We start from the raw sequence: 19303 nt of genomic DNA, 5'->3' as shown, positions 1-19303 counted from the left end.
ACTCTTCCAGGTGCTCAGGATTCACAGTAACAAGACAGTGAAAAACCCTTTGTTCTCATCGAGCTTACATGCTAATGTGGGAAGATTATTTTCTAAATGTTATTTATAATTAAAACTATAATACATTAGGTATATCATTTGGGGTTCACTTAGGAATAAAAAAATCATACTAGGCATTTCAACAGAGGGAATTTATTTGTAGGGAATTGGTATTGGAGGTCTGAAAAAGCAAAAGGAGAGCTCTGAGGGTACACAAAGGAAATAACTTCAGGAAGCAGCTTGTACAGTTAGGGTGGGAGGATCAAAATGAAGAGGTTTACTCGACTCTTGAGGCTCAGAGGAGGTACTCATGTGGCTGAGAGCTCAGGTGCCTGAAGAGGTGGCACTGGTACTTCCAAAGATGGGATGAGGCTGGTTCTGGGGAGCTGTAGACTGGAACTAACTGCTACTGCCAGGCTGAAAGGCCTCTGCTGGGGATACACTGACAGGAACAGCAAACAAGAGGGATGTAGCTAGTCCCTTCTCCAACTGCACCTGTGTCGCATCTGCAATTGTCCCCTGTTGGACAAGAATCCTGGGAAATACATTTTGTATACTCCAGCCCCCAGCTTCACAGAGCATAGTGAAGAATGGTAGATTTGGAGCCAAGAGACTGCTACAATAACCAGCACAGGTGGTGATATGTGCTACAGAGAAAGTTAAAACAGGATAAGCAGTACAGGGGTAAGAGGAAGTGAGAGGAGGAGGTTGAAATTTGAAATAAGACATTAGGGAAATCTTTACTAAGAAGGTGACATTTGACCAAATACTTGAAGGAGGTTTGGGAGCAACCATGAGGTTGTCTTGTGAAAGTGGCCACCTGGGACAAGCATATGGTAGGGATGAGTAACAGCAAGTGCAAAGGCCCTGAGGCAGATCCTCCCTGGAGTGTTTCACGAACAAGGAGGCCAACACAGTTGACACAGAATGAGAAATGAAGCCGTGTGATATAAAATTTTAGAGCTTAGATGCCAGAGTTAGGAAATCCTGAGTATTATTCCCAGTTCAGCCTCCTTAAGAAGGTGGCAAGGGGCCGAGCCCGTGGCGCACTGGGTAGAGTGCGGCGCTGGGAGCGTGACGACGCTCCCGCCACGGGTTCGGATCCTATATAGGAATGGCCGGTGCACTCACTGGCTGAGTGCCGGTCAGGAAAAAACGACAAAAAAAAAAAAAAAAAAGAAGGTGGCAAGTAATATGTCCTTTCCAGATCCTCAGTGTCCTCATTTGAGAAGTGGGCCTATTAATAGAGAACTCATGGTTCTGATGAGGTTTCAAGGGAAAAAAGAGTGTAAAGTACTTGCCTGGTGCCTGGCATATAGTAAGTGCTCAATAAATATCATGCGGTGGTAGTGATAATAGATCTCTATTATTAATTGAATACCCGCTATTGTTATTTATCATTGTTATTATACTTTTTAAGGACCCAGGGCTTGAAACCTGTGACAAGAAATTGGTTTTGATAACTGTTGCTATTCCAGTCCCTTGGCCCTCTGTAAAGATTTCTGAATTGTGCATCAGCTGGTACTACTTTTTCCAGTAAAATCTGTGATGTGTCCTCACTCTCATTTTCTGTATTTGTGTAACCTGAAGCATGTGAGTAGCAGGTGTGCTAATGTGGTTGTGAAAAATAGCAGTATTTTTCCCTGTTAAGTATTAGACCATGTTGTTCGGTGTTGATTATAACAAAGCCTGCAATGGTGAGTGACAATTCTGATGGCTGAGAATTTAGCTGAAGTTTCCAGGAATTCATCCCTGGCCATCAGGTGGTGACCAGAACTTTGAATACTTAACTATTGATAGTGTTTATTTTTGGATGGTGGGGACGGATGCTGTCTTTGTGCTCCTTTGTAGGTTCTACACTTTCTGCAGCATACACTTTTTCATCTGAAGAGAGAAATAGGAGACTTTCACCAAAAACTTGATCAGGCCCTATTTTGTGAACTTTATATTTTCCATTGCTTTATTTTAGTGTAAATATGATTGACATTAGTTAGTATTCATTTCATCATGGAGAAAGCCACTTGTTTTCCGTTAGAAGTCTTATTTCATGTTTTACCTATGCAAAACAAAACAAAAAAATTTTTTTTTGTACAGAATATTTTGTATAGTGGTTAACTTTTAAAATCGTAGCTTTTAAATTTACATCTTTTCAGATATGACATAGACAGGGGTACTTCGAAAAGTTCGTGGAAGACTAGGATTAAAAGATAATATGATCTTTCTATGAACTTTTTGAAGTACCCTTATATTACATGTTGAGATTAAAATAAGCTTCTTGGATTTCCCAGTGGGCTCATTAGATACCTTTTTGTTTTGTTTTGAAAAGCCAAGCCCAGGGAAGGCCATGGCAATAGCTCCGAGATTTATTAAAAACTTTGATTCTTTGTTCCCCTCTGGGCAAAAATGTGGGTTTCCCAGAAGATGAGAGTGTAAATGCTAAGTAATAGGTTAAGAGGCAGGTATCTGGTGAAAACTCCTTGTGAAAGCTCCAGGGCCATCCATCACATCAGCAGGTCTTCACCTGCTGACAGGAAGCTAATGACAGTCATACCCTGCTGCCAAATTGAAGAAATAAAGATTACCTCTACCCTCTCTTTGCCCTTGATCAGCAGGTGCTGTTGACAGGGATGACAAATTAGATGAAACCCAAGAGTGAGAACCAGTAAGTATTGTGTGATAGGACATTTAATTAATATATGTGAACCAATAAAAACAAAAAAATCCTCTCAATATGTCCCAACAAAAGTATCATCTTTTAATGAATCAATTCAAAAATTCTTGTCTCTAGTGAAGATTCATTGATTTGATTATTGATTGGATTTTATTTGGACACACATTAGGTCCAGTTTATATAGATGACAAGGGCATAATTTGCATTCTTGGGTTAATGAGAAATCCTGTAGACTTAAAATGATGTGACTATCTTAGAGGGCAAAGCCCTCACCTGACATCTCTAAAATAAGGCTTGTTTGAAAGGGACCAAATCCTATTAGAATCTGTAGAATAAATTATTGTCTTTATGTAATAACTACTGAAGGTAACTTATATAAAAATAAAGATTTCTGCTTGGTTTTATTTTTTAAAAACTGGCCACAATTTTCTGATAATACCTGTGATACTTCGTACGGTATTTTAATGAAATAATTTTAAAAGGCAATGTGGGTGAAGACCAGAATTTTGGTTAATAATGTCAGCATAGGCTTCTGTTTTTCATTATCTACATTTTCCAAGAAAATGTTAATAAGCATTAGTAATTGGTGTTTAAAATTTTTTTTACCTTTAAAAGCTACCTAATTTGGCTTAACAGTCAAAATGAAAAATAATAATTTCTATGACTCACGTACCTAGAAAGTATAGTCTATAACACAAAATGAGCAGTAGTTGTGGTAAGAGAAATACTACATAATGTGAGAATGTAATTGCTTGTTGAGACATAAACTGTTGAAATGAGGGCGATAACAGTTAATCAACGGGGTCTAGATCATTTTGCAGTTGTTCCAAGTCCATATATTTTCAGATTGTGATTTATAGTTACAGAGACAGTTGGCAAACATTAGATAAGGTTGGGGGGGAGTCAAGGATGTAATTCGCTTTTCTGGGAATCTGATGATGTCATCATTTATGGGAGAAAAACTTAAGTGGGTTGTGAACAACAGAGAGTCCCAAGAGTGAAATCAGCTTCCTGGGAACCCACCCTTAAGTGATGTTCAAATGCTCAAGTTTTTCAGCCTTTGCTCAAGAGACACTTTTTGGATGTTAGAGTTTTTGGTGCCAAATCTAATCCGTTTCAAGGAAAATAATGGTATATAAAAAAGAAAAAAGCACATGCTGAAAATAAAGGGAAATGTTCAGTTTTTATGCTATTCATTCTGTAGCCCTTCTTCAACACTGTGCTGCTATTTGGGTAGAAATCTTACTTTCCCACTGTGTTTTCTATTATGCTGTAAAGGCCACACATAAGTAATACAGTAATATACCTTTGTTTGGTGTAGGCTTAATATCATATCCAACTTCTCTTTATTCTTTCAACATGTTATATCCCACACTACAGAATACTTCCTTTTTTTTTACTTTGACATATCATTATGTATTCTTGATGGGAGCCAATATGAAGTTTACACATTCATGAATATTTGGCTGTACATTTGAGAAGGCTTCAAGAACTATCATAGGTCAGCTATCACTAGTTCTTAGGTCAACTAAAAACTGATATATTTAGTAAATCAGCATAAACTCCTTTTTTCTTATCTGTCTTGAATTGCTCTTATAATTGCTGTCTTAGTTGATTTCTTTCATATAGTATTTGTTCAATAAATAACTATTATATTCATTCGACTAGAAGGAGTCAATCATGTGAAGAATAATATGATTAACATGGAATTAGGGGCATTGAAGGCCTCAAATTTAGACAATAAATAGGCATTTTATTATAGATCAGTGCTAGTGCTTAATGACTAAGTTAACTAAAATGATGGTATTTACAGAATGTGTTGACTTTGTGATTTGTTATCAAAAGATAATTCAAAGAGTTGTGGTCAGGAGTTGTGTACATTTGTGCGAGAGGCTTTGAAAATGGTGAATAAGTATGGAAAATTTTAAGACAGGAAAAATACACACCTCTTGGGAGGGTTAAATTAGACATTATATATAGAAAAACCTGTGCTTTGAATTAGAAGTATAGTAAATGATCAGTACCTAGATTTTTTTTCTTCTTCCATAACTATTTCCCTTTAAAAGCAGAGCTGGTGGTGGTGGTGGTGGTGGTGATGGTGATGGTGCTGATGGAGATGATGCTATCGTTGTTATGGTTAATATTTATTGAATGCACATTATGACCAGGCTAAGCATTGTACATGTATTGTTTTATTTAATCCCCATACAACCTTCTGATACATTTATTATATTTGTTCCCATTTTAGAGTTGAGAAAACCAAGGTCCAGTATATTTAAGTTGGCTATGGTTGCACAATTGGTAAATGCCAGAGCTGGGATTTGAATTCACCAAGTCTGATTTTAGATTTTTCTATACTGCCATACTGGAAGAACCTAGATCACTGCAGTCTTTAGGAAACAGTGATTTCTGATCTCCCACTTGCTGTGGGTTCCTATATTGGGAGGACAAATGAAAGCAGATGTTAAATTATTGAAGGGTGAATTATACCATGTATTATTATTTGTGGAAATATCACAACTACTCTACCAATGTAAAATATCCATGCAAGCAGAGGCTACTTTTTTTACTCTCTGTAGTGTAATATTACTTTTAACAGCTTTATTGATACACAATTTACACACAATAAAATTCACTCTTTAAAGTGTACAATTTATTGTTTTTTTATTATATTCACGGATCAGTGCAATCATTGCAACTATCTAATTTTAGAACATTTTCATAACACCCAAAAGAAACCATGTAGCCATTAGCAGCCACTCCTGACTTTTTTTTTTTTTAAAGCTAAGAAAGCTGCCAAATATTAGAAACTTTCAGCATTCAGCGCTGGGCTTACAAAGTCACCTAATTTGTGGAAAATTGATATTCTTAATTAATCAGAACTTTTCACTAAAATAATCATTTTCTTTCACATGCTTTTTAAAATTATCTAGTTGAAATCGTTGGATTTAGTTTATCCATTTTTATACATACAATTGCTGTAATTAATTTAGAGAAAATTAAAGTATTACCTGTCATAATGGCAAAAGTCTATCTGAGCTAATCCCCTTTTATCTTAGATAACCTTTAATGCTAGGATATGGTGTTACCAGTTTCCTGAATTCCTCTTAGAACAAAAATGCCTCAAGGTAATCCTCAGAAGTTGATTTTTGATAAGTGTGTATCTAATGTTGAAGATTCTTACTCATTATTTCTTCAGTACATTTTAATACTGTTTGAAATGAATCAGTGACAGCTCGAGAATTTTCACTTTTCTGTTTTTAATGAGTTTATGTGTGCCAAAGTTCCTCCCCCACAGAAAAGGAGGAATGGTTAACGTTCAGGTTCAAGTTATTACTTGACTTCCCTATTGAGTGGGTTCTGGTCCGATTACCTCATTGTTCTGATTAAGAGGCAATAAGGTATAGTTCCTGAGAGCTTGGGTTTGGGATTAAAGAAGTCATGGGAGAGGGCGTTATCTGCTCTTTTCTCTTCTACCCTCAACCCCATCAGCCCCTTGTACCTTTTCTCGGTGAGGACAGTTGTTGACTGTTTCAACATCAAGTGAAGAGCTGTGGCATCTCAGGGGCCAGCCTCTCCCCCATTAGTTTGTCCCCTCACCCCAGTGTCTCCTTTGTGTACAGAAGCCTTCACTGCTCTGTGAGAATAAAAACCTGGGTTCAAATCCTAGCCCTGCCACTTCTTCGTGTATAATTTTTGGCAAGTCTCTCTGCATGTTTTCTCATCTGTGACATGAGGATACAAATATTACCTACTTTATAGGGTTGTGCAAGGATTAAATGAGATAATGCATATTAAGTGTAAATGTTGGCCTGAATACAGATTTTTTTATGAACAAAATTTTTAAATGCCTTTAATTTGCCAAAGACTTTGTATCCTTACACAAGAATTGATTGATATCTCATAATCATTCTGTGATATAGTCAGAGCAGTGGCTACCCTTCCTCTTTTGGAGATAAGGATGTCAAGTGCATAAAAAGGATTTGTAGGATTTGTCCAAGGTCAGTCACATAATTGATTTAGTGGCAGAACTGGAATATGACTGGTTCTTCTAACACCAGCTTCTTCCTTTTGAGCTGCTGCATTTATTTATTACTGAGAGCCATTTGCTTGCCGTAGGCAAATGTGTATCCTCTTTTTGTAATACGATCACCCAGCAGTCTGCAAGGTCCATGGTTTTCCTTGCCATAGTGTAGATCTCCTTGAAAGGTAGCGTGTTCACATTTCTAGTAATTGAGAGCAACTGGCCTCCAGGAAAAGGATGTTTGGGCATTTTGAATAATTCCTGTTGAACCACTTGGATTCAGCATTCAAAACTTCTTTTTTCCCTTCAATCCAAGTCACAATTGTAGATAGAAGAGCTAGAAATAGGACTGTGAAAACCAGATCAGAGGCTTCCCATCTCTGATGTCTAGGCCACTTTTCCAAATCATTAGCGCAATAGAATAAATGCCAAGTCCTTTTTTATTTCAAGTGTGATTAATGGATTCCTGTGCCTCCATCACGCAGTGTTCCTACATGCAAGATGGAACCTGAAAGGGTCTGATAATCCCAAGCATGTGAGTTGTCCCTGGAATGAAATAATTGTCTTTACACACCTGCTGTTGAGCAGCTTGGCAATATTCTGTTCCAGGCAAAATTACTGAGTATTCTGTATCAAGATCTGGGATGGGAAAGTGAGCGTCTGTTTCGGACCTTTGTTATCATGGTTGGGAGGTCTGGAGAGAATGCCTCATTAGTCAAAATGGTGCCTCTAGGAAGGCTAGAAATGGTGCTCTGTGTGACCTTCCTTCCTTGTAGGGCTTGCTTGTGAAATGAAGGAGTGATTTGTAGAACACCACATTTGTAGTGTTAAATAACTCAACAACTTCAAAACTTCAGTTCTCTTCCACCCCTAAGATTAGGTGGACCTTCTTTATTCATGTTTAGTCTTTAGTGGTTTATGTGAATGATGATCAGTCAAGTCCCTTTTAGTTGCTTTCCCATTTGTAATGAAGATCAGTTCAGAGTGGACACAGCCCAATCACATTCCAAGCTCTTTAAAGACAAGGACCTTTTCAGCTTTGTTCTGCTGGAGGCGCACTGCACACCTGAGGGGTGTGTGTGTGTGTTGTTCAGTGACACTAACAGTTTGAGTCATAATTATTACTGTGACTGTTCTGAATCCCCAGAGCTGTCACATCTGGGACTACCAATATCATGGATTTCACCCCCTCTCCCCACTGGATTTTTCTGCACTCCCTGACCCTCTGCCAATAGTATGAGCCACAGAATTTCTTTTAGCCCTTTCCATGGCACAATGATTCCCTTGTTCAGCTCTCCTGGTCACGTTGGAATTGTTTCCCCCTCAACACACTCTTCTCTCTCACCTCTGGGTCCCTGATCCTCAGTGTGATGGTATTTGGGAGTAAGGCCTTTGGGAGGTAAGTAGGGTTAGATTAGGGCATAAGGGCAAATCACTCATGATAGAATTAATGCCCTTATAAAAAGAAGAGACATGAGAGCTCCCGCTCCCTGCCATGTGAGGATATAGCAAAAAGGCAGTTGTCTGAAAACCAGGAAGAGGGCCCTCACCAGACACTGAATCTGTTGAAACCTTGATCTTGGTCTTCCCAGCCTCAGAACTGTGTGAAATAAATGCTTGTTTAAGCCATGCATTCTGTGGTATTCTGTTATAGCAGCCCAATATGACTATGACAAATCCTTATAATTACATTAAGGAGCAAGTTTCATTTTGGTGCTAATAGGCCTCTAACACCTTTCTAACGTTTGTTAATCTCCTTTCATAGTAAGAATTCAGACCTCAGGATCAGAGCCGAAAGTCCCAGATAAAATGAAACAGCTTTATTTTATTTTTGTTGCCTTTACTTTATGTTACTTACTGTTTATGGCAGGATGAAACTAATTCTCCATTTGAGGAAATGCTAAATGTTTCCTTTTTTAAAAAAATTATGAGCAGTAGAATTCACCATGTATGGTATACTATGGATTTTGACAAATGCATAGTCGTTCAGTCACTACCACGATGAGGATACAGAACTGTTCTGTCTCCTTCTCCCCTTAATTTCCTGGACTGCCCCTTTGTAGTCAGTTCCTACCCCTACTCCTGGCAACCACCGATTGGTTCTCCATTTCTATAGTATTTTGCCTTCTGTAGAATATCATATAAATGGAATCATACAGTATGTATATATTTCTTTCACTTAGCATAATGTATTTGAGATTTATCCATGTCAGGTGTATCTATAGTTTGCTGAATGGTAGTTCACTGTAGGGATGTAGCACAGTTTATCCTTCACCAGTTGAAGAACATTTGGGTTGTTTTCCAGTTTTGGGTGATTATGCATAAAGCTACTATGAACATTTGTGTACAGGTTTTTTATGTGAACATAAATTTTAATTTCTTTGGGGTGAGTATCAAGGAGTGGGATTATAAAGTTACATAGTAAATTTATGTTTAACTTTTAAACAATCTGTTAAATTCTTTTTCCAAGTGGTTGTACCATTTCTGTTCTTACCAAGAAAGTATGAGGGTTCTAGTTGCTCTATATATTTGCCATTTGATATTGTAAAAAAATTTTTTTAAGCCATTCTAATAGGTATGTGTGGTGAAGTGTTTCCTTTTTTGAATATATTTAAATTTTTTAAAAAGAAGTGTGATTTAAGGGAAAATATAGAGTAAACAGTACTGCTGGTACTCAGAATATGGCAAAAATTGTGAGAGGTAGGCAACTGAGTGAATTTGGGTGAATGAAAAGCACAAGGCTGTCTTGCATATCTAAGAGATCCAACAGTTATGTTCTAATAGAAAATGATGATTTGTCCTCCATATGAAGGCAGTTGAAATGAGTATAATTTTTGAAGTCTTATTAGATTTTGATAGTCAGGACCCAGATTATTTTAACAGTGGGTGATATCATTGCATATTGATGATATAATCTCAGTGGGTGACAGTTCCCCTAACGGTCTGGGTGTGAGACCATTTGGACAGTTTCTGAGTGAGATCTCAACATAGATGGCTTGTCTTGAAGCCCGGTGGTGTTGGGAACATGAAGCTGTAGAAAGCAGTTTCACTGCTTCAATTTTTTTGCTGCCTCAACTGGATATTTCAACAGAAATTCCAGGATAAGAGAGAGCAAATAAGCTCTCTGTAGCTATGGTTTGTAGAGTTTGATGATGAGGAAGGTCACTTTCTGATTTCCTCAGCAAGGGTCACTGAAGCCAGGTGCACTAAAAGTTTATGAACTATAAAATGTGCATAAGAAGCAAGCAGCCACTCAAGCTTTACTGGGCGAACTTTGGGGGTATCGCTAATTCTTACAGGGACATTGAGTAGGGCATAGCTCAAATTAATTAGTTAAGTTATGATCTCGTGGTGGAAAGGGTTGAGTGTTCATTATTCTGCTGCACATCTTGCAGGTACTTTAACATTTAAGAAGGACTCTAAGTGGGTGAATAGTTTGAGGTATAAGAACAAAATCAGGCAGAAAAATAGTATCACTTTCTTCTCAATTTTATTTGTAGTATATTCCTATTCCTACCTAATGGCAAACGTTATTGACCTTGATTCTGGCTTTCTGTGAGATGGGAAAGCTTAGAATGTATTGTTTGTGTGATTCAGCTGGAGCTTGTAATTCTTTTGCACATTTTTGTGAAGGCCAAGTTAATATTGAAAATATTTGAGTAGAATGCCCAAAAATCAGGTCTTAAAATATCTCTTAAATTTTTTTTCTATTTTCTTTTCTTTTTTAATCATTTTCTTTGTAAAATATTCCTCTCTTTTTTGGTAAAATATTTAAGTAATTATTTTATTCAGTTTTTAAAATACCAAAGCAACTACATGTTCATTGATACAAATCAGAATATGAGTGGTATTTAAAGAAAAGAAAAGAATATGAGAGGGTATTTAAAGAAAAGATCATTTCTGAAATGATCTCTTCCCATTTCTGAAATCCTCTCATGAGGTTACCACTGTTTAGGGCTTAGTATTATTCCACTCTTAACTATGTGAATGTAAACCCCGTGCAGCCTACGTAGGGCTTTCTTTTTCTGTTTTTCAGTGAAATGCAGTGACAGTTTATATATCATTCTGTAACCTGTTTCTATTACTTGAATGCACAATACAGGCGTTTCTTCTGGTAACTACATATAGGATCTAGCCTTTCTTTACCATTTACCATTACATAGCTAAAACATTTTTCTTGGGGTTGATCAACCGTTGTTCCTTCAGTCATTCCCATATTCATGGTTACTCATTTTTTTGTTTGTTTGTTTTAGAGAGCTTCTTTGTTTTGTTCTTGTTTTGTTTTGTCTTGTGTTGTTTGCTGCAAACCACGCTAACACAAATATCTAAGGAGACTTTTTTCAAGAGACCACAGCCAAAAGAAATGAAATAGAATTTTTAGGACAAAACACAAGAATTTGACTAGGTCATTTTTCAAAGCATTGAAGAGTTTTTAAAAGGAAGATTTTCTTATGTCAGTTCAAGATGTCTTGCTGTTTGATATAAGTATGTTTCTTATTATTTTGAGAGCTAGAAGTGCTTTGGGGCATTGTCGTAGCTATAGTATAATGCAGGTGACTCAGATATCTTCATGATTTAGAGCTGTACTGGCCAATCCAGTTGCCACTAGTCACATGTAGCTACTTAAATTCAAAGTAATTAAAATTAAGTAAAATTTTTTAAAAATTAATTTTTTAATTCAGTTCCCAAGTCACACTTGCCACTTTTCAATAGCCATATGTGGCAAAGGGCTGCCATGTTAGGCAGCACAGATATCGAACATTTCCATCAAGGCAGGAAGTTCTATTGGACAGCGATGGTTTGGAATGAGGGATGTTAACTAAAGTCAGACTGTGTTCAAATCACGGCTCTGTCCAACCCACTTATGTGACGTTGGGCAGGTTACTTTACCTCTCTGAGTCTCAGCTTCCTCATCAATAAGAGGAGTATAATAATAATCCCTACTTCTGGGTTTCTTGTGAGGATTAAATACAACAGTATTGCTTCAGTGCTTAACACCTTGCCTGGGACATAAGTAAACATCAGAGAAATGGAATTTATTCCTTTACCAGTGTTTGATAATCTTTTTTTTTTCTTTCTTTTTGAAAGGAGGGAGCTCTGCATTTATTAGCTTAAAGCTAATAACTGCAAGATATTGTTGGCCCAATTTCTAGCTAGACAAACAGAAGGCAGTTGTAGGCTGCAGAAAACCCCAGTTTGTCAGCCTGGTGGCTTTTTTTTTTTTTTTTTAATATGCTATCCCTGAGAAACATGATAGAATTTGTTTTACTCCTCTTCTGTCAGGAAGTAACCCTTCTGGCTTTGTTAGAAGTGTGGTTTGTAATAATTGTACCCACCCCAGATGGCTCCTGAAAACCCTTTGAAATGCCATCTGCCAGTCGTGTGTCCAGCCGGCAGCCTGTCATTCTGTACAAGAAAAGAGGAGGTGGGGTTCCCTCCCTCAGTTCTTGTCTCCACAGCATTGCTGAATGGAGCCTGAGCAGGTTGGCCTAAACCCAGGGTGGGTTGCTCCAAGGATAACTGGGAGTAAACCTCCCGCTAGTCTGCAGCCTGGAAAGGTTTTGTCTGGGTAATAAACCCTGAAGGTTTTGTGGGTGGAGACTTAAACGCTCTCTACCCCCTTCCTCTGCAGCTCCAAGGCCATTCTAAGCATGTTTGTTTACATGGGAAAAATGGTATCTGTTAGTTTCTTTTTTTTTTTTTTTTTCTAAAATACAGCATTTTTGAAGTTCTTGATTATTTTGAATCCTTTCAGGAAATGAAGACCCAAGGGTGTTTGTTGTTTTTAAAGTAAATCTGACAAATTGGATCTGAAAACATGGTGGAAAGCAATGGTGAAGATGAGATGGCCACAGCAGAAGGCAAAAAACACTGTCTGGTTTGGGAAGACTTTAAACACCCAAAAAGTCTTTTGTTTGGTTTCGTTTTATCCTCATGTTTATTTTGAGATGGTTTAAGTTAATGGCATTTTGGTATGGTGGCTAAGTGTGAGATTGCCATATAGAACATATTTAGGACAGATCTTTTCACAGCAGGTTTCAAAGAGATTCTATTCTTTCACTGCACTGGAATTTCCCAATATGATGCAGACTGTTTGTGTTTTACGAGGAGCTGGCTGAACAGCTTTTTCACTTGGCTCTGAGACATCGCACCCTCCTCCTCTGCTCCTGCCTTGCTGGCGGCTGCTGCTTAGTCTTCTTTGGGGATCTTTCTTCTTTTCCCAGCTTCTGGAAGTTACAGGGTCTTAGTGTTCAATCCAAACTTCTTGGCTTATGTATTAATCTGTTTCTTTTGCTTTTAACAGAATACCTGAAATTGGGTAATTTGTAAAGAAAATAAAATTTATTTATTACGATTTGGAGGCTGAGAAGTCCCAAGGTTGGGGGACACATCTAGTTAGGGTCTTCTTCCTGGTGAGAACTTTACACTGACATGGTTTCACGTGGCGAGAGAATGGCCTGAGCAAGAGAGATAACCTTCTCACTTGCCCTCCTTTTAAAGACATCCCCATCACTCCACGAATGGATTGATCCATTTGTGAGGGCACAGTCCTCACAATCCAATCACCTCTTGAAGTCCCCACCTTTCAAATACCGTAATTGGATTTCCCACCCTCTTAACAGTTACAATAGGGTCAAGTTTCCAGTATGTGAACTTTTGAGGGACACGTTTAACCCATAGCAGCTTCTTTTTCTATATTGTCTCCCTAGATCTTCTCTTTCTGTCTCTTGCCTTCAAAGGCCACTGGTTTACTGATAACTGATGACTCCCAAGTTTCTGTTTCAACCCCCACTCTGACCATCAGACTTATCAGGTCACCTCTCCTCCAGCTCTCTGCACCTAGGTGTCTAAATAGGCATCTCAAACTTAACATGTCCACTAGTGAACTCTTGATGTCCCACAACCCCTCAAAACACTTTTCCCCTAGTCTTCTCAATCTCTGTAAATGTACAACCCATTTGTCCAGGTCAAAAAATAAGTCCGTTTTAAATAAAAGAAGACATTTATTCTTTTGTTTTTCTTACTTATGATATCCCATCTATCAGCAAGTTCTGTTAGTTCTGTCCTCAAAATATAGATCTAGCATGGTGTGATGAGTTGATACACTTTTAATACATCTATCCTATGGACTGTATTACAGCTATTTATTTATTTTCTAATGTTATTCTTTTTTTAAAAATTTTCACTTCTCAATATGCATCGTAGTTGATTTTCATGACTCTTTACCTGTTCCTCTTCCCCTTTAACCCCCCCACATATCTGTTTACTAGTCTTAAAAAGTTCAAGGAATTGTTGTGATTGTTGTGTGTTGCAGCTAGTTAAAATATTCATGTTTTGTTACAGATACCTGACTGCTTCATACCACCTTTGTCCTACTATTCTAGTCCACATCCTGATTACCTCTCAGCTGGACACTGTAATCGCCACCTAACTGGTCTCCCTACTTCTATTCTTGTCTCCCCAACCCCCTCCCTGTGGCCTGTTCTCTGTAAAGCCAACAGTCTTTCAAAAATGAAAATTGAATCAAGACACCACCTTGCTCACAATCCTCTAGTGACTTCACATCATCCTAAGAATAAAATATGAAGTGTTTTCTGTGGTCTCCGTAATCTGGCCCCTTGCTTTCATTCCCAACCTTTTTTCTATCACTCTGTTACAACTACACTGGCCTTTTTGCCCTTCCCCCAGTATGTCAACCCTATTTGCACATCAAAGTCTTTGGCCTTCCCTCTGCCTGGGTTGCTTTTCCCATCACCTTTGCATGGCTGTCAGTTGAAATGGCACCTCCCTATCCAGGCTTTTCCTAATCACCTGTCTAAAATAGCTTCCCTATGCCTCACCTTGCTTTCTCTCTCTAATATACTTTCTGACCCTTTAACCCACAAATGAATTATTTCCACCTGAAATTATATGCTGTATTTGTTCACATACATATTTATTTCTGTGTCTCACAGTAAAATATAAATTCCATTAAGGTAAGGGCTTTGTCTAGTTCACCAGTGTTTCACTAGCACCTACATTAATTCCTGGCTTGTACTGGGGCCTCAGTAAATATTTATTACATAAATGAAACACATAATGACACACACATACATATACATATATATGTGTATGTATATAATATCAGATTATTGTAGTAGGATTTGAACTATAAGATTCTGTCAACTCATTTCATTCTAACAATAACATAAACTATAATATCTACTAACAGTTATTGAGCTGAGTCCTCTAAAAGGATTATCTCATTTAATACACACAATAAAATTAAGGTGCAGGTAGTAGTATGATCCATATTTTGCAGACATGGACACTGAAAAATATCAGAAACCAAGGAATATGTTTAAGACCACAAGTTGGGGAGCCAGACCATGAACCCATCATTCCCATTCTAGACCGTTGCCCTTCAACAGTGTATGATACTGTCTTTACGTTTCTTGAACACCTCCTGTGTGCCTGACACTTGAGATGTAAATTTAAAGGTTGTAAACTACCTGGAGGGATTAGTCATCATCTGCCAGAGGAGGCAGAAACAGGAACAAACTAGGAAACAGTACAAGAGTAGACTTCTGGACAAAACACAAACAACTGCCTTTAACCAGAAAGCCCCAACATGCTGAGCATGAGAAGCAAGTATTTGTACAGGTTGAGTATCCGTTTTTTTTTGTTTGTTTGTTTTTTGTTTTTGAGGGGATTGCAACCCTCGGCATGGTGTGGTCTGCACCACGCTCAGCCAGTGAGCGCACCGGCCATCCCTGTATGGGATGCGAACCCGCACTCTTCCGAGTGAGCCACGGGGCCGGCCCGGGTTGAGTATCCTTTATCTGAATGCTTGGAACCAGAAGTGTGTTGCATTTTAAAATTTTTTTTGGAATATTTGCATTATATAAGTATACTTACAAGTTGAGTATCCCAAATCTAAAAATTCGAAATCTGAAATGGTTCAGTGAGCACTTCCTTTGAGTGTAATGTTGGTGCTCAAAAAATTTCACATTTTGGACCATTTCAGATTTCAGATTTTCAGATTTGGGATGCTCAGCCTCTAATACAACCACTCTATGGACTATTGGCAGCAATTTAAAACACTCAGATTTCAGATATCAGAAAAATGAGGCACATTTAAAAATGTATTTCACCTGAGTAAAGTATGCTACGAGTGTTGAGTTTTTTGACTTATGAGAATTATGTATATCCAGTGCAGGTGTGTGGACATGATCATTCACAGAGGCAAATGATTACAGACTGCACAATGCTAGGAACATTGGAGCCACTAGGCACATACGGTTGGTTATGTAATTGCTTTAAAGTTCAATGAAGAGATCTGGAAATTGGGGGAAATCCCTGCTTATTATGTAAGAATTCATTGACCTTAAAGCACCACCACAGGTGATAATGTCTTGCAAATGGAGCTATGTTGATCATATTCCTTAAGTTGAATGTGGGAGCAGAAATCACATTTTTTGGTCTCCCATATTTAACACAGGCTTCTAGTACACGTTACATTATTACTTCTTAGTTTATTTTCTTTTCTTGTTTTATGTGATAACCACATTCTGCTCACTGCTTCCACACTTTTGGTTGAGGCTGGGCTAAAACAATAGACCCATAGCCCAATATCCTGGAGGCTCTATATTATCAGAAGAATTGTTACGCGTATTAGCCAGTGAGAAGATGACCAGATTGATTCAGAGAGAAAATTTTCTACCAAATGCAATATTTTTTCTTTCTAGTCAGAACTCATGGGTGGCCTCTTTTTACCAAACATATTAATTACATGGAGAACAGCAGCATTTTAATCCCTGGGAGATGTCCAACCACAGATCTTGGGCAATTGCATTTTTCTAGTGATGTGTTTATGCAGTGGGTGTCATTTTCTTCAAAGGGCTTATTACATTGGAACTTGCCGGATGTATTGAGCACAAGAATTTCGAGGCCTGAGATAAAAATATAAACCCCTTAGGCTCTGAGCTTAAGGTGGATAACTTTTTAGTATTTACTGGAGTCCTGAAAGTTGCTGATTGTGAATGTTGTCTGTATAAAATCCAGCTTACCTTTTTCATTCAGTGCATTTAAAAAAAATGGTAAAACTCTCTCTAGATGACCTAGCTGTGCTCAGTTTTCTCTTTCTCCTATTTGGGGGTCCCAGGCACTGGAGGATAGAAATGAGGATGTCGTTCTGTTAGAAAGAAGTTGCCTTTACCAGGTCCCTGTCTGGACAGATAAACCAGCAGAGTCATAGGTACACCAGCTTACTCAGCTTACTGAGCAGGTTATTTTAATTACCCGTGGATGTGGAACTTCCTGTTTTAGTTGACTGATGGTTTCTTGCGCCTTTGTCTTTTCTGCTGCAGGCACAACCCGGTCTCCAAGAGAAGGAGAAGTGCCTGGCGTGGACTATAACTTTCTGACCGTGAAGGAGTTCTTGGACCTTGAGCAGAGTGGGACTCTCCTGGAAGTTGGCACCTATGAAGGTGAGCTTATCAGTGTGGCTGCAACAAGGATGCCTGTCTCCTGGGCGCTTCAGAGGATCCAAACTCATCTAGGCAAAAATGGTTTGTGGACTAAGGAGATCTAGACAAATATTAGGAATTGTAGTTCACTTTAATATGATTAGTAATAATAAGTTTATGGAGTAAGGCTTTGTGGAGCTTTTTAAAGATAGTTTTTGTTTTTCTCCAAAAGTTTTCTCCTTTATTAAGTGTTTGTGTGTTGTTTTTCTAATACGGACATGCTATGGTATTAGCGAGAAGAGAAGGAAGAATTATGGTTAATCACAAAATGCGACCTTTATAGGTAGCGTTGTTCTAATCTTGGGGGAATGGAATGCCCTTTTTACCACTGTTGGTTTTTAATATATATATTTTTAGTAGAAAATACCTTTACTTTTTTCATTAAAAAAAATATTTGACAAATATTCTGTATGTAATCTCCTTTGCATACCTGTCTTACACCTGCCCAATTTCCAACTCAGCATTACAGTGTTACTAGTTTCTGATTACTTTTCTAAATTTCTTTATGTAAATACAAACATGTGCATGTGAGTGTGTATATACACTTGTGGTTGTTCTTATTTCTTCTCTGTTTTTTATACAAAAGGTGGTATACAATACATGCTGTTTGGTACCGTGTTCTTTTTGTTTAGCAGTATGTCTTCACAGATCTTTGTCATTCAGTAACAGAGGACTTCCTGGTTTCTTCTTTTTTAAATGCTGTATAATTCCTTTGTATGGATATACTGTTATTTATTTAACTAGTTCCCTCTTGATTTTTTGATATTTCAAAACACTGCTGTATTAAATAACATGGACATATACATTTCACACAGGTGAAAGTATATCTATAGGATGGGATCCCACAAATGGGATTGCTGGGTCATAGCCAAATGTGAGAGAAAAAAGTTATATTTTTCTGAAAATAATATTAAAGTTTGATTGCTCTTTGGAGTGTTATTATTTGAGACAGAAGTGGTGTAATGATACTGTTAACTAGGTCAGATTGTTAACCTGATTCAGTTGTTATGTGATCTCTTTATGAACTCTTAAAATTTGGATTTATTGAACAGTCACAGGAGCATTTTAAAGATTAGACTTAAAAACAAATGGTAAATACAAAGTAGACTTATTTTATCAGGGATAGTAGCTTTGAAGTGATAATAACCCTTATGACAGGCAATGGCTAACAGTCAAGTAATGATCACGAATCTTAGATATGCGGTTCTGGTTTGATATGTTTTGGAGGGAGAAGGTAAGGAGCATTATCTTTGTACCCACTGCTCATTCCAAACTGTGAGTATACACTGGACAGTGTTTAGATGTTAATCAAATTCTGGATTGTGAGCTCAGGAACTTTTTTCCTCTTGAGTGCTGATAGTTTCCTCTTGAGTGACTTAGTTTCCTGGAAGTATTGAGGTGTGACAGGGTGGCTAGTGGGCTGGGTTAGGGCTCTGAGAATGATTAAGGTATAGGAGTGCTGGGAGGGAGGTGAAGGGGATGTACAGGAACTTTTTCAACATGTCTTGTACATGTGAATCTAGCTGAAAATTCAGTGGCCACTGACAGAGCACGTATGAATCCTCTTTGGTTAGCAGAGAGTGAATTGTCCATATCTAAAGTCAGGTATTATGTCCATTTGGGGAGCCTGAGTTCTGTAATACACAAAACATCCATTCACATTTTTTGGAGAGGTTAGGGGTACAAATGGTTGTGCAAAGCAAAAGAGTTTTGGGTCAAAAAAAAAAAAAGCTTGTGATTTAGATGACAATTAAACTTGGAAAAAGGAAAATAAGCTCACTTTATTCAGATGTTTAGGTGATATGATATATAAGTGTAGTAAGATATTTTTCTTATTTAATTTCATCATTGCAACAGGAGGTAGTTTTTATTCTGAATTTTTAGAAGGAAATGCTAAGGCCTAGTGGGATTAAATAACTTTTTCAAAGTTGTACAGCCAGTCCGAGAAAGCTAGAGCAGGAACCAAACCCAGCCAGTTTGACTTTCAGATCCTACACTCTTTCCTGACAGTCTCATGAAGAATATTCTGTCTGTAACTAAAAAGCTGTGGAAAATAACCCA

General features: G+C 37.8%; 1 protein-coding gene across 9 annotated transcripts in view; it reads left to right on the top strand.

The window, feature by feature from the left end:
* The window catches only part of MAGI1 (membrane associated guanylate kinase, WW and PDZ domain containing 1), a 585689-nt gene that overhangs the window by 450831 nt on the left and 115555 nt on the right, over positions 1 to 19303 (top strand). For all 9 annotated transcript variants that reach the window (XM_063113324.1, XM_063113321.1, XM_063113319.1 and 6 more), the window contains exon 3: positions 17084 to 17203. In XM_063113324.1, coding sequence (XP_062969394.1) covers positions 17084 to 17203 — 120 coding nt within the window. The remainder of the gene's footprint in view (positions 1 to 17083; positions 17204 to 19303) is intronic.

Source organism: Cynocephalus volans, chromosome 11 (assembly GCF_027409185.1).
Source record: "Cynocephalus volans isolate mCynVol1 chromosome 11, mCynVol1.pri, whole genome shotgun sequence".
NCBI lineage: Eukaryota > Metazoa > Chordata > Mammalia > Dermoptera > Cynocephalidae > Cynocephalus > Cynocephalus volans.
The sequence above is the reverse complement of the archived record's forward strand: the minus strand, read 5'-3'. Positions and strand labels throughout refer to the sequence as shown.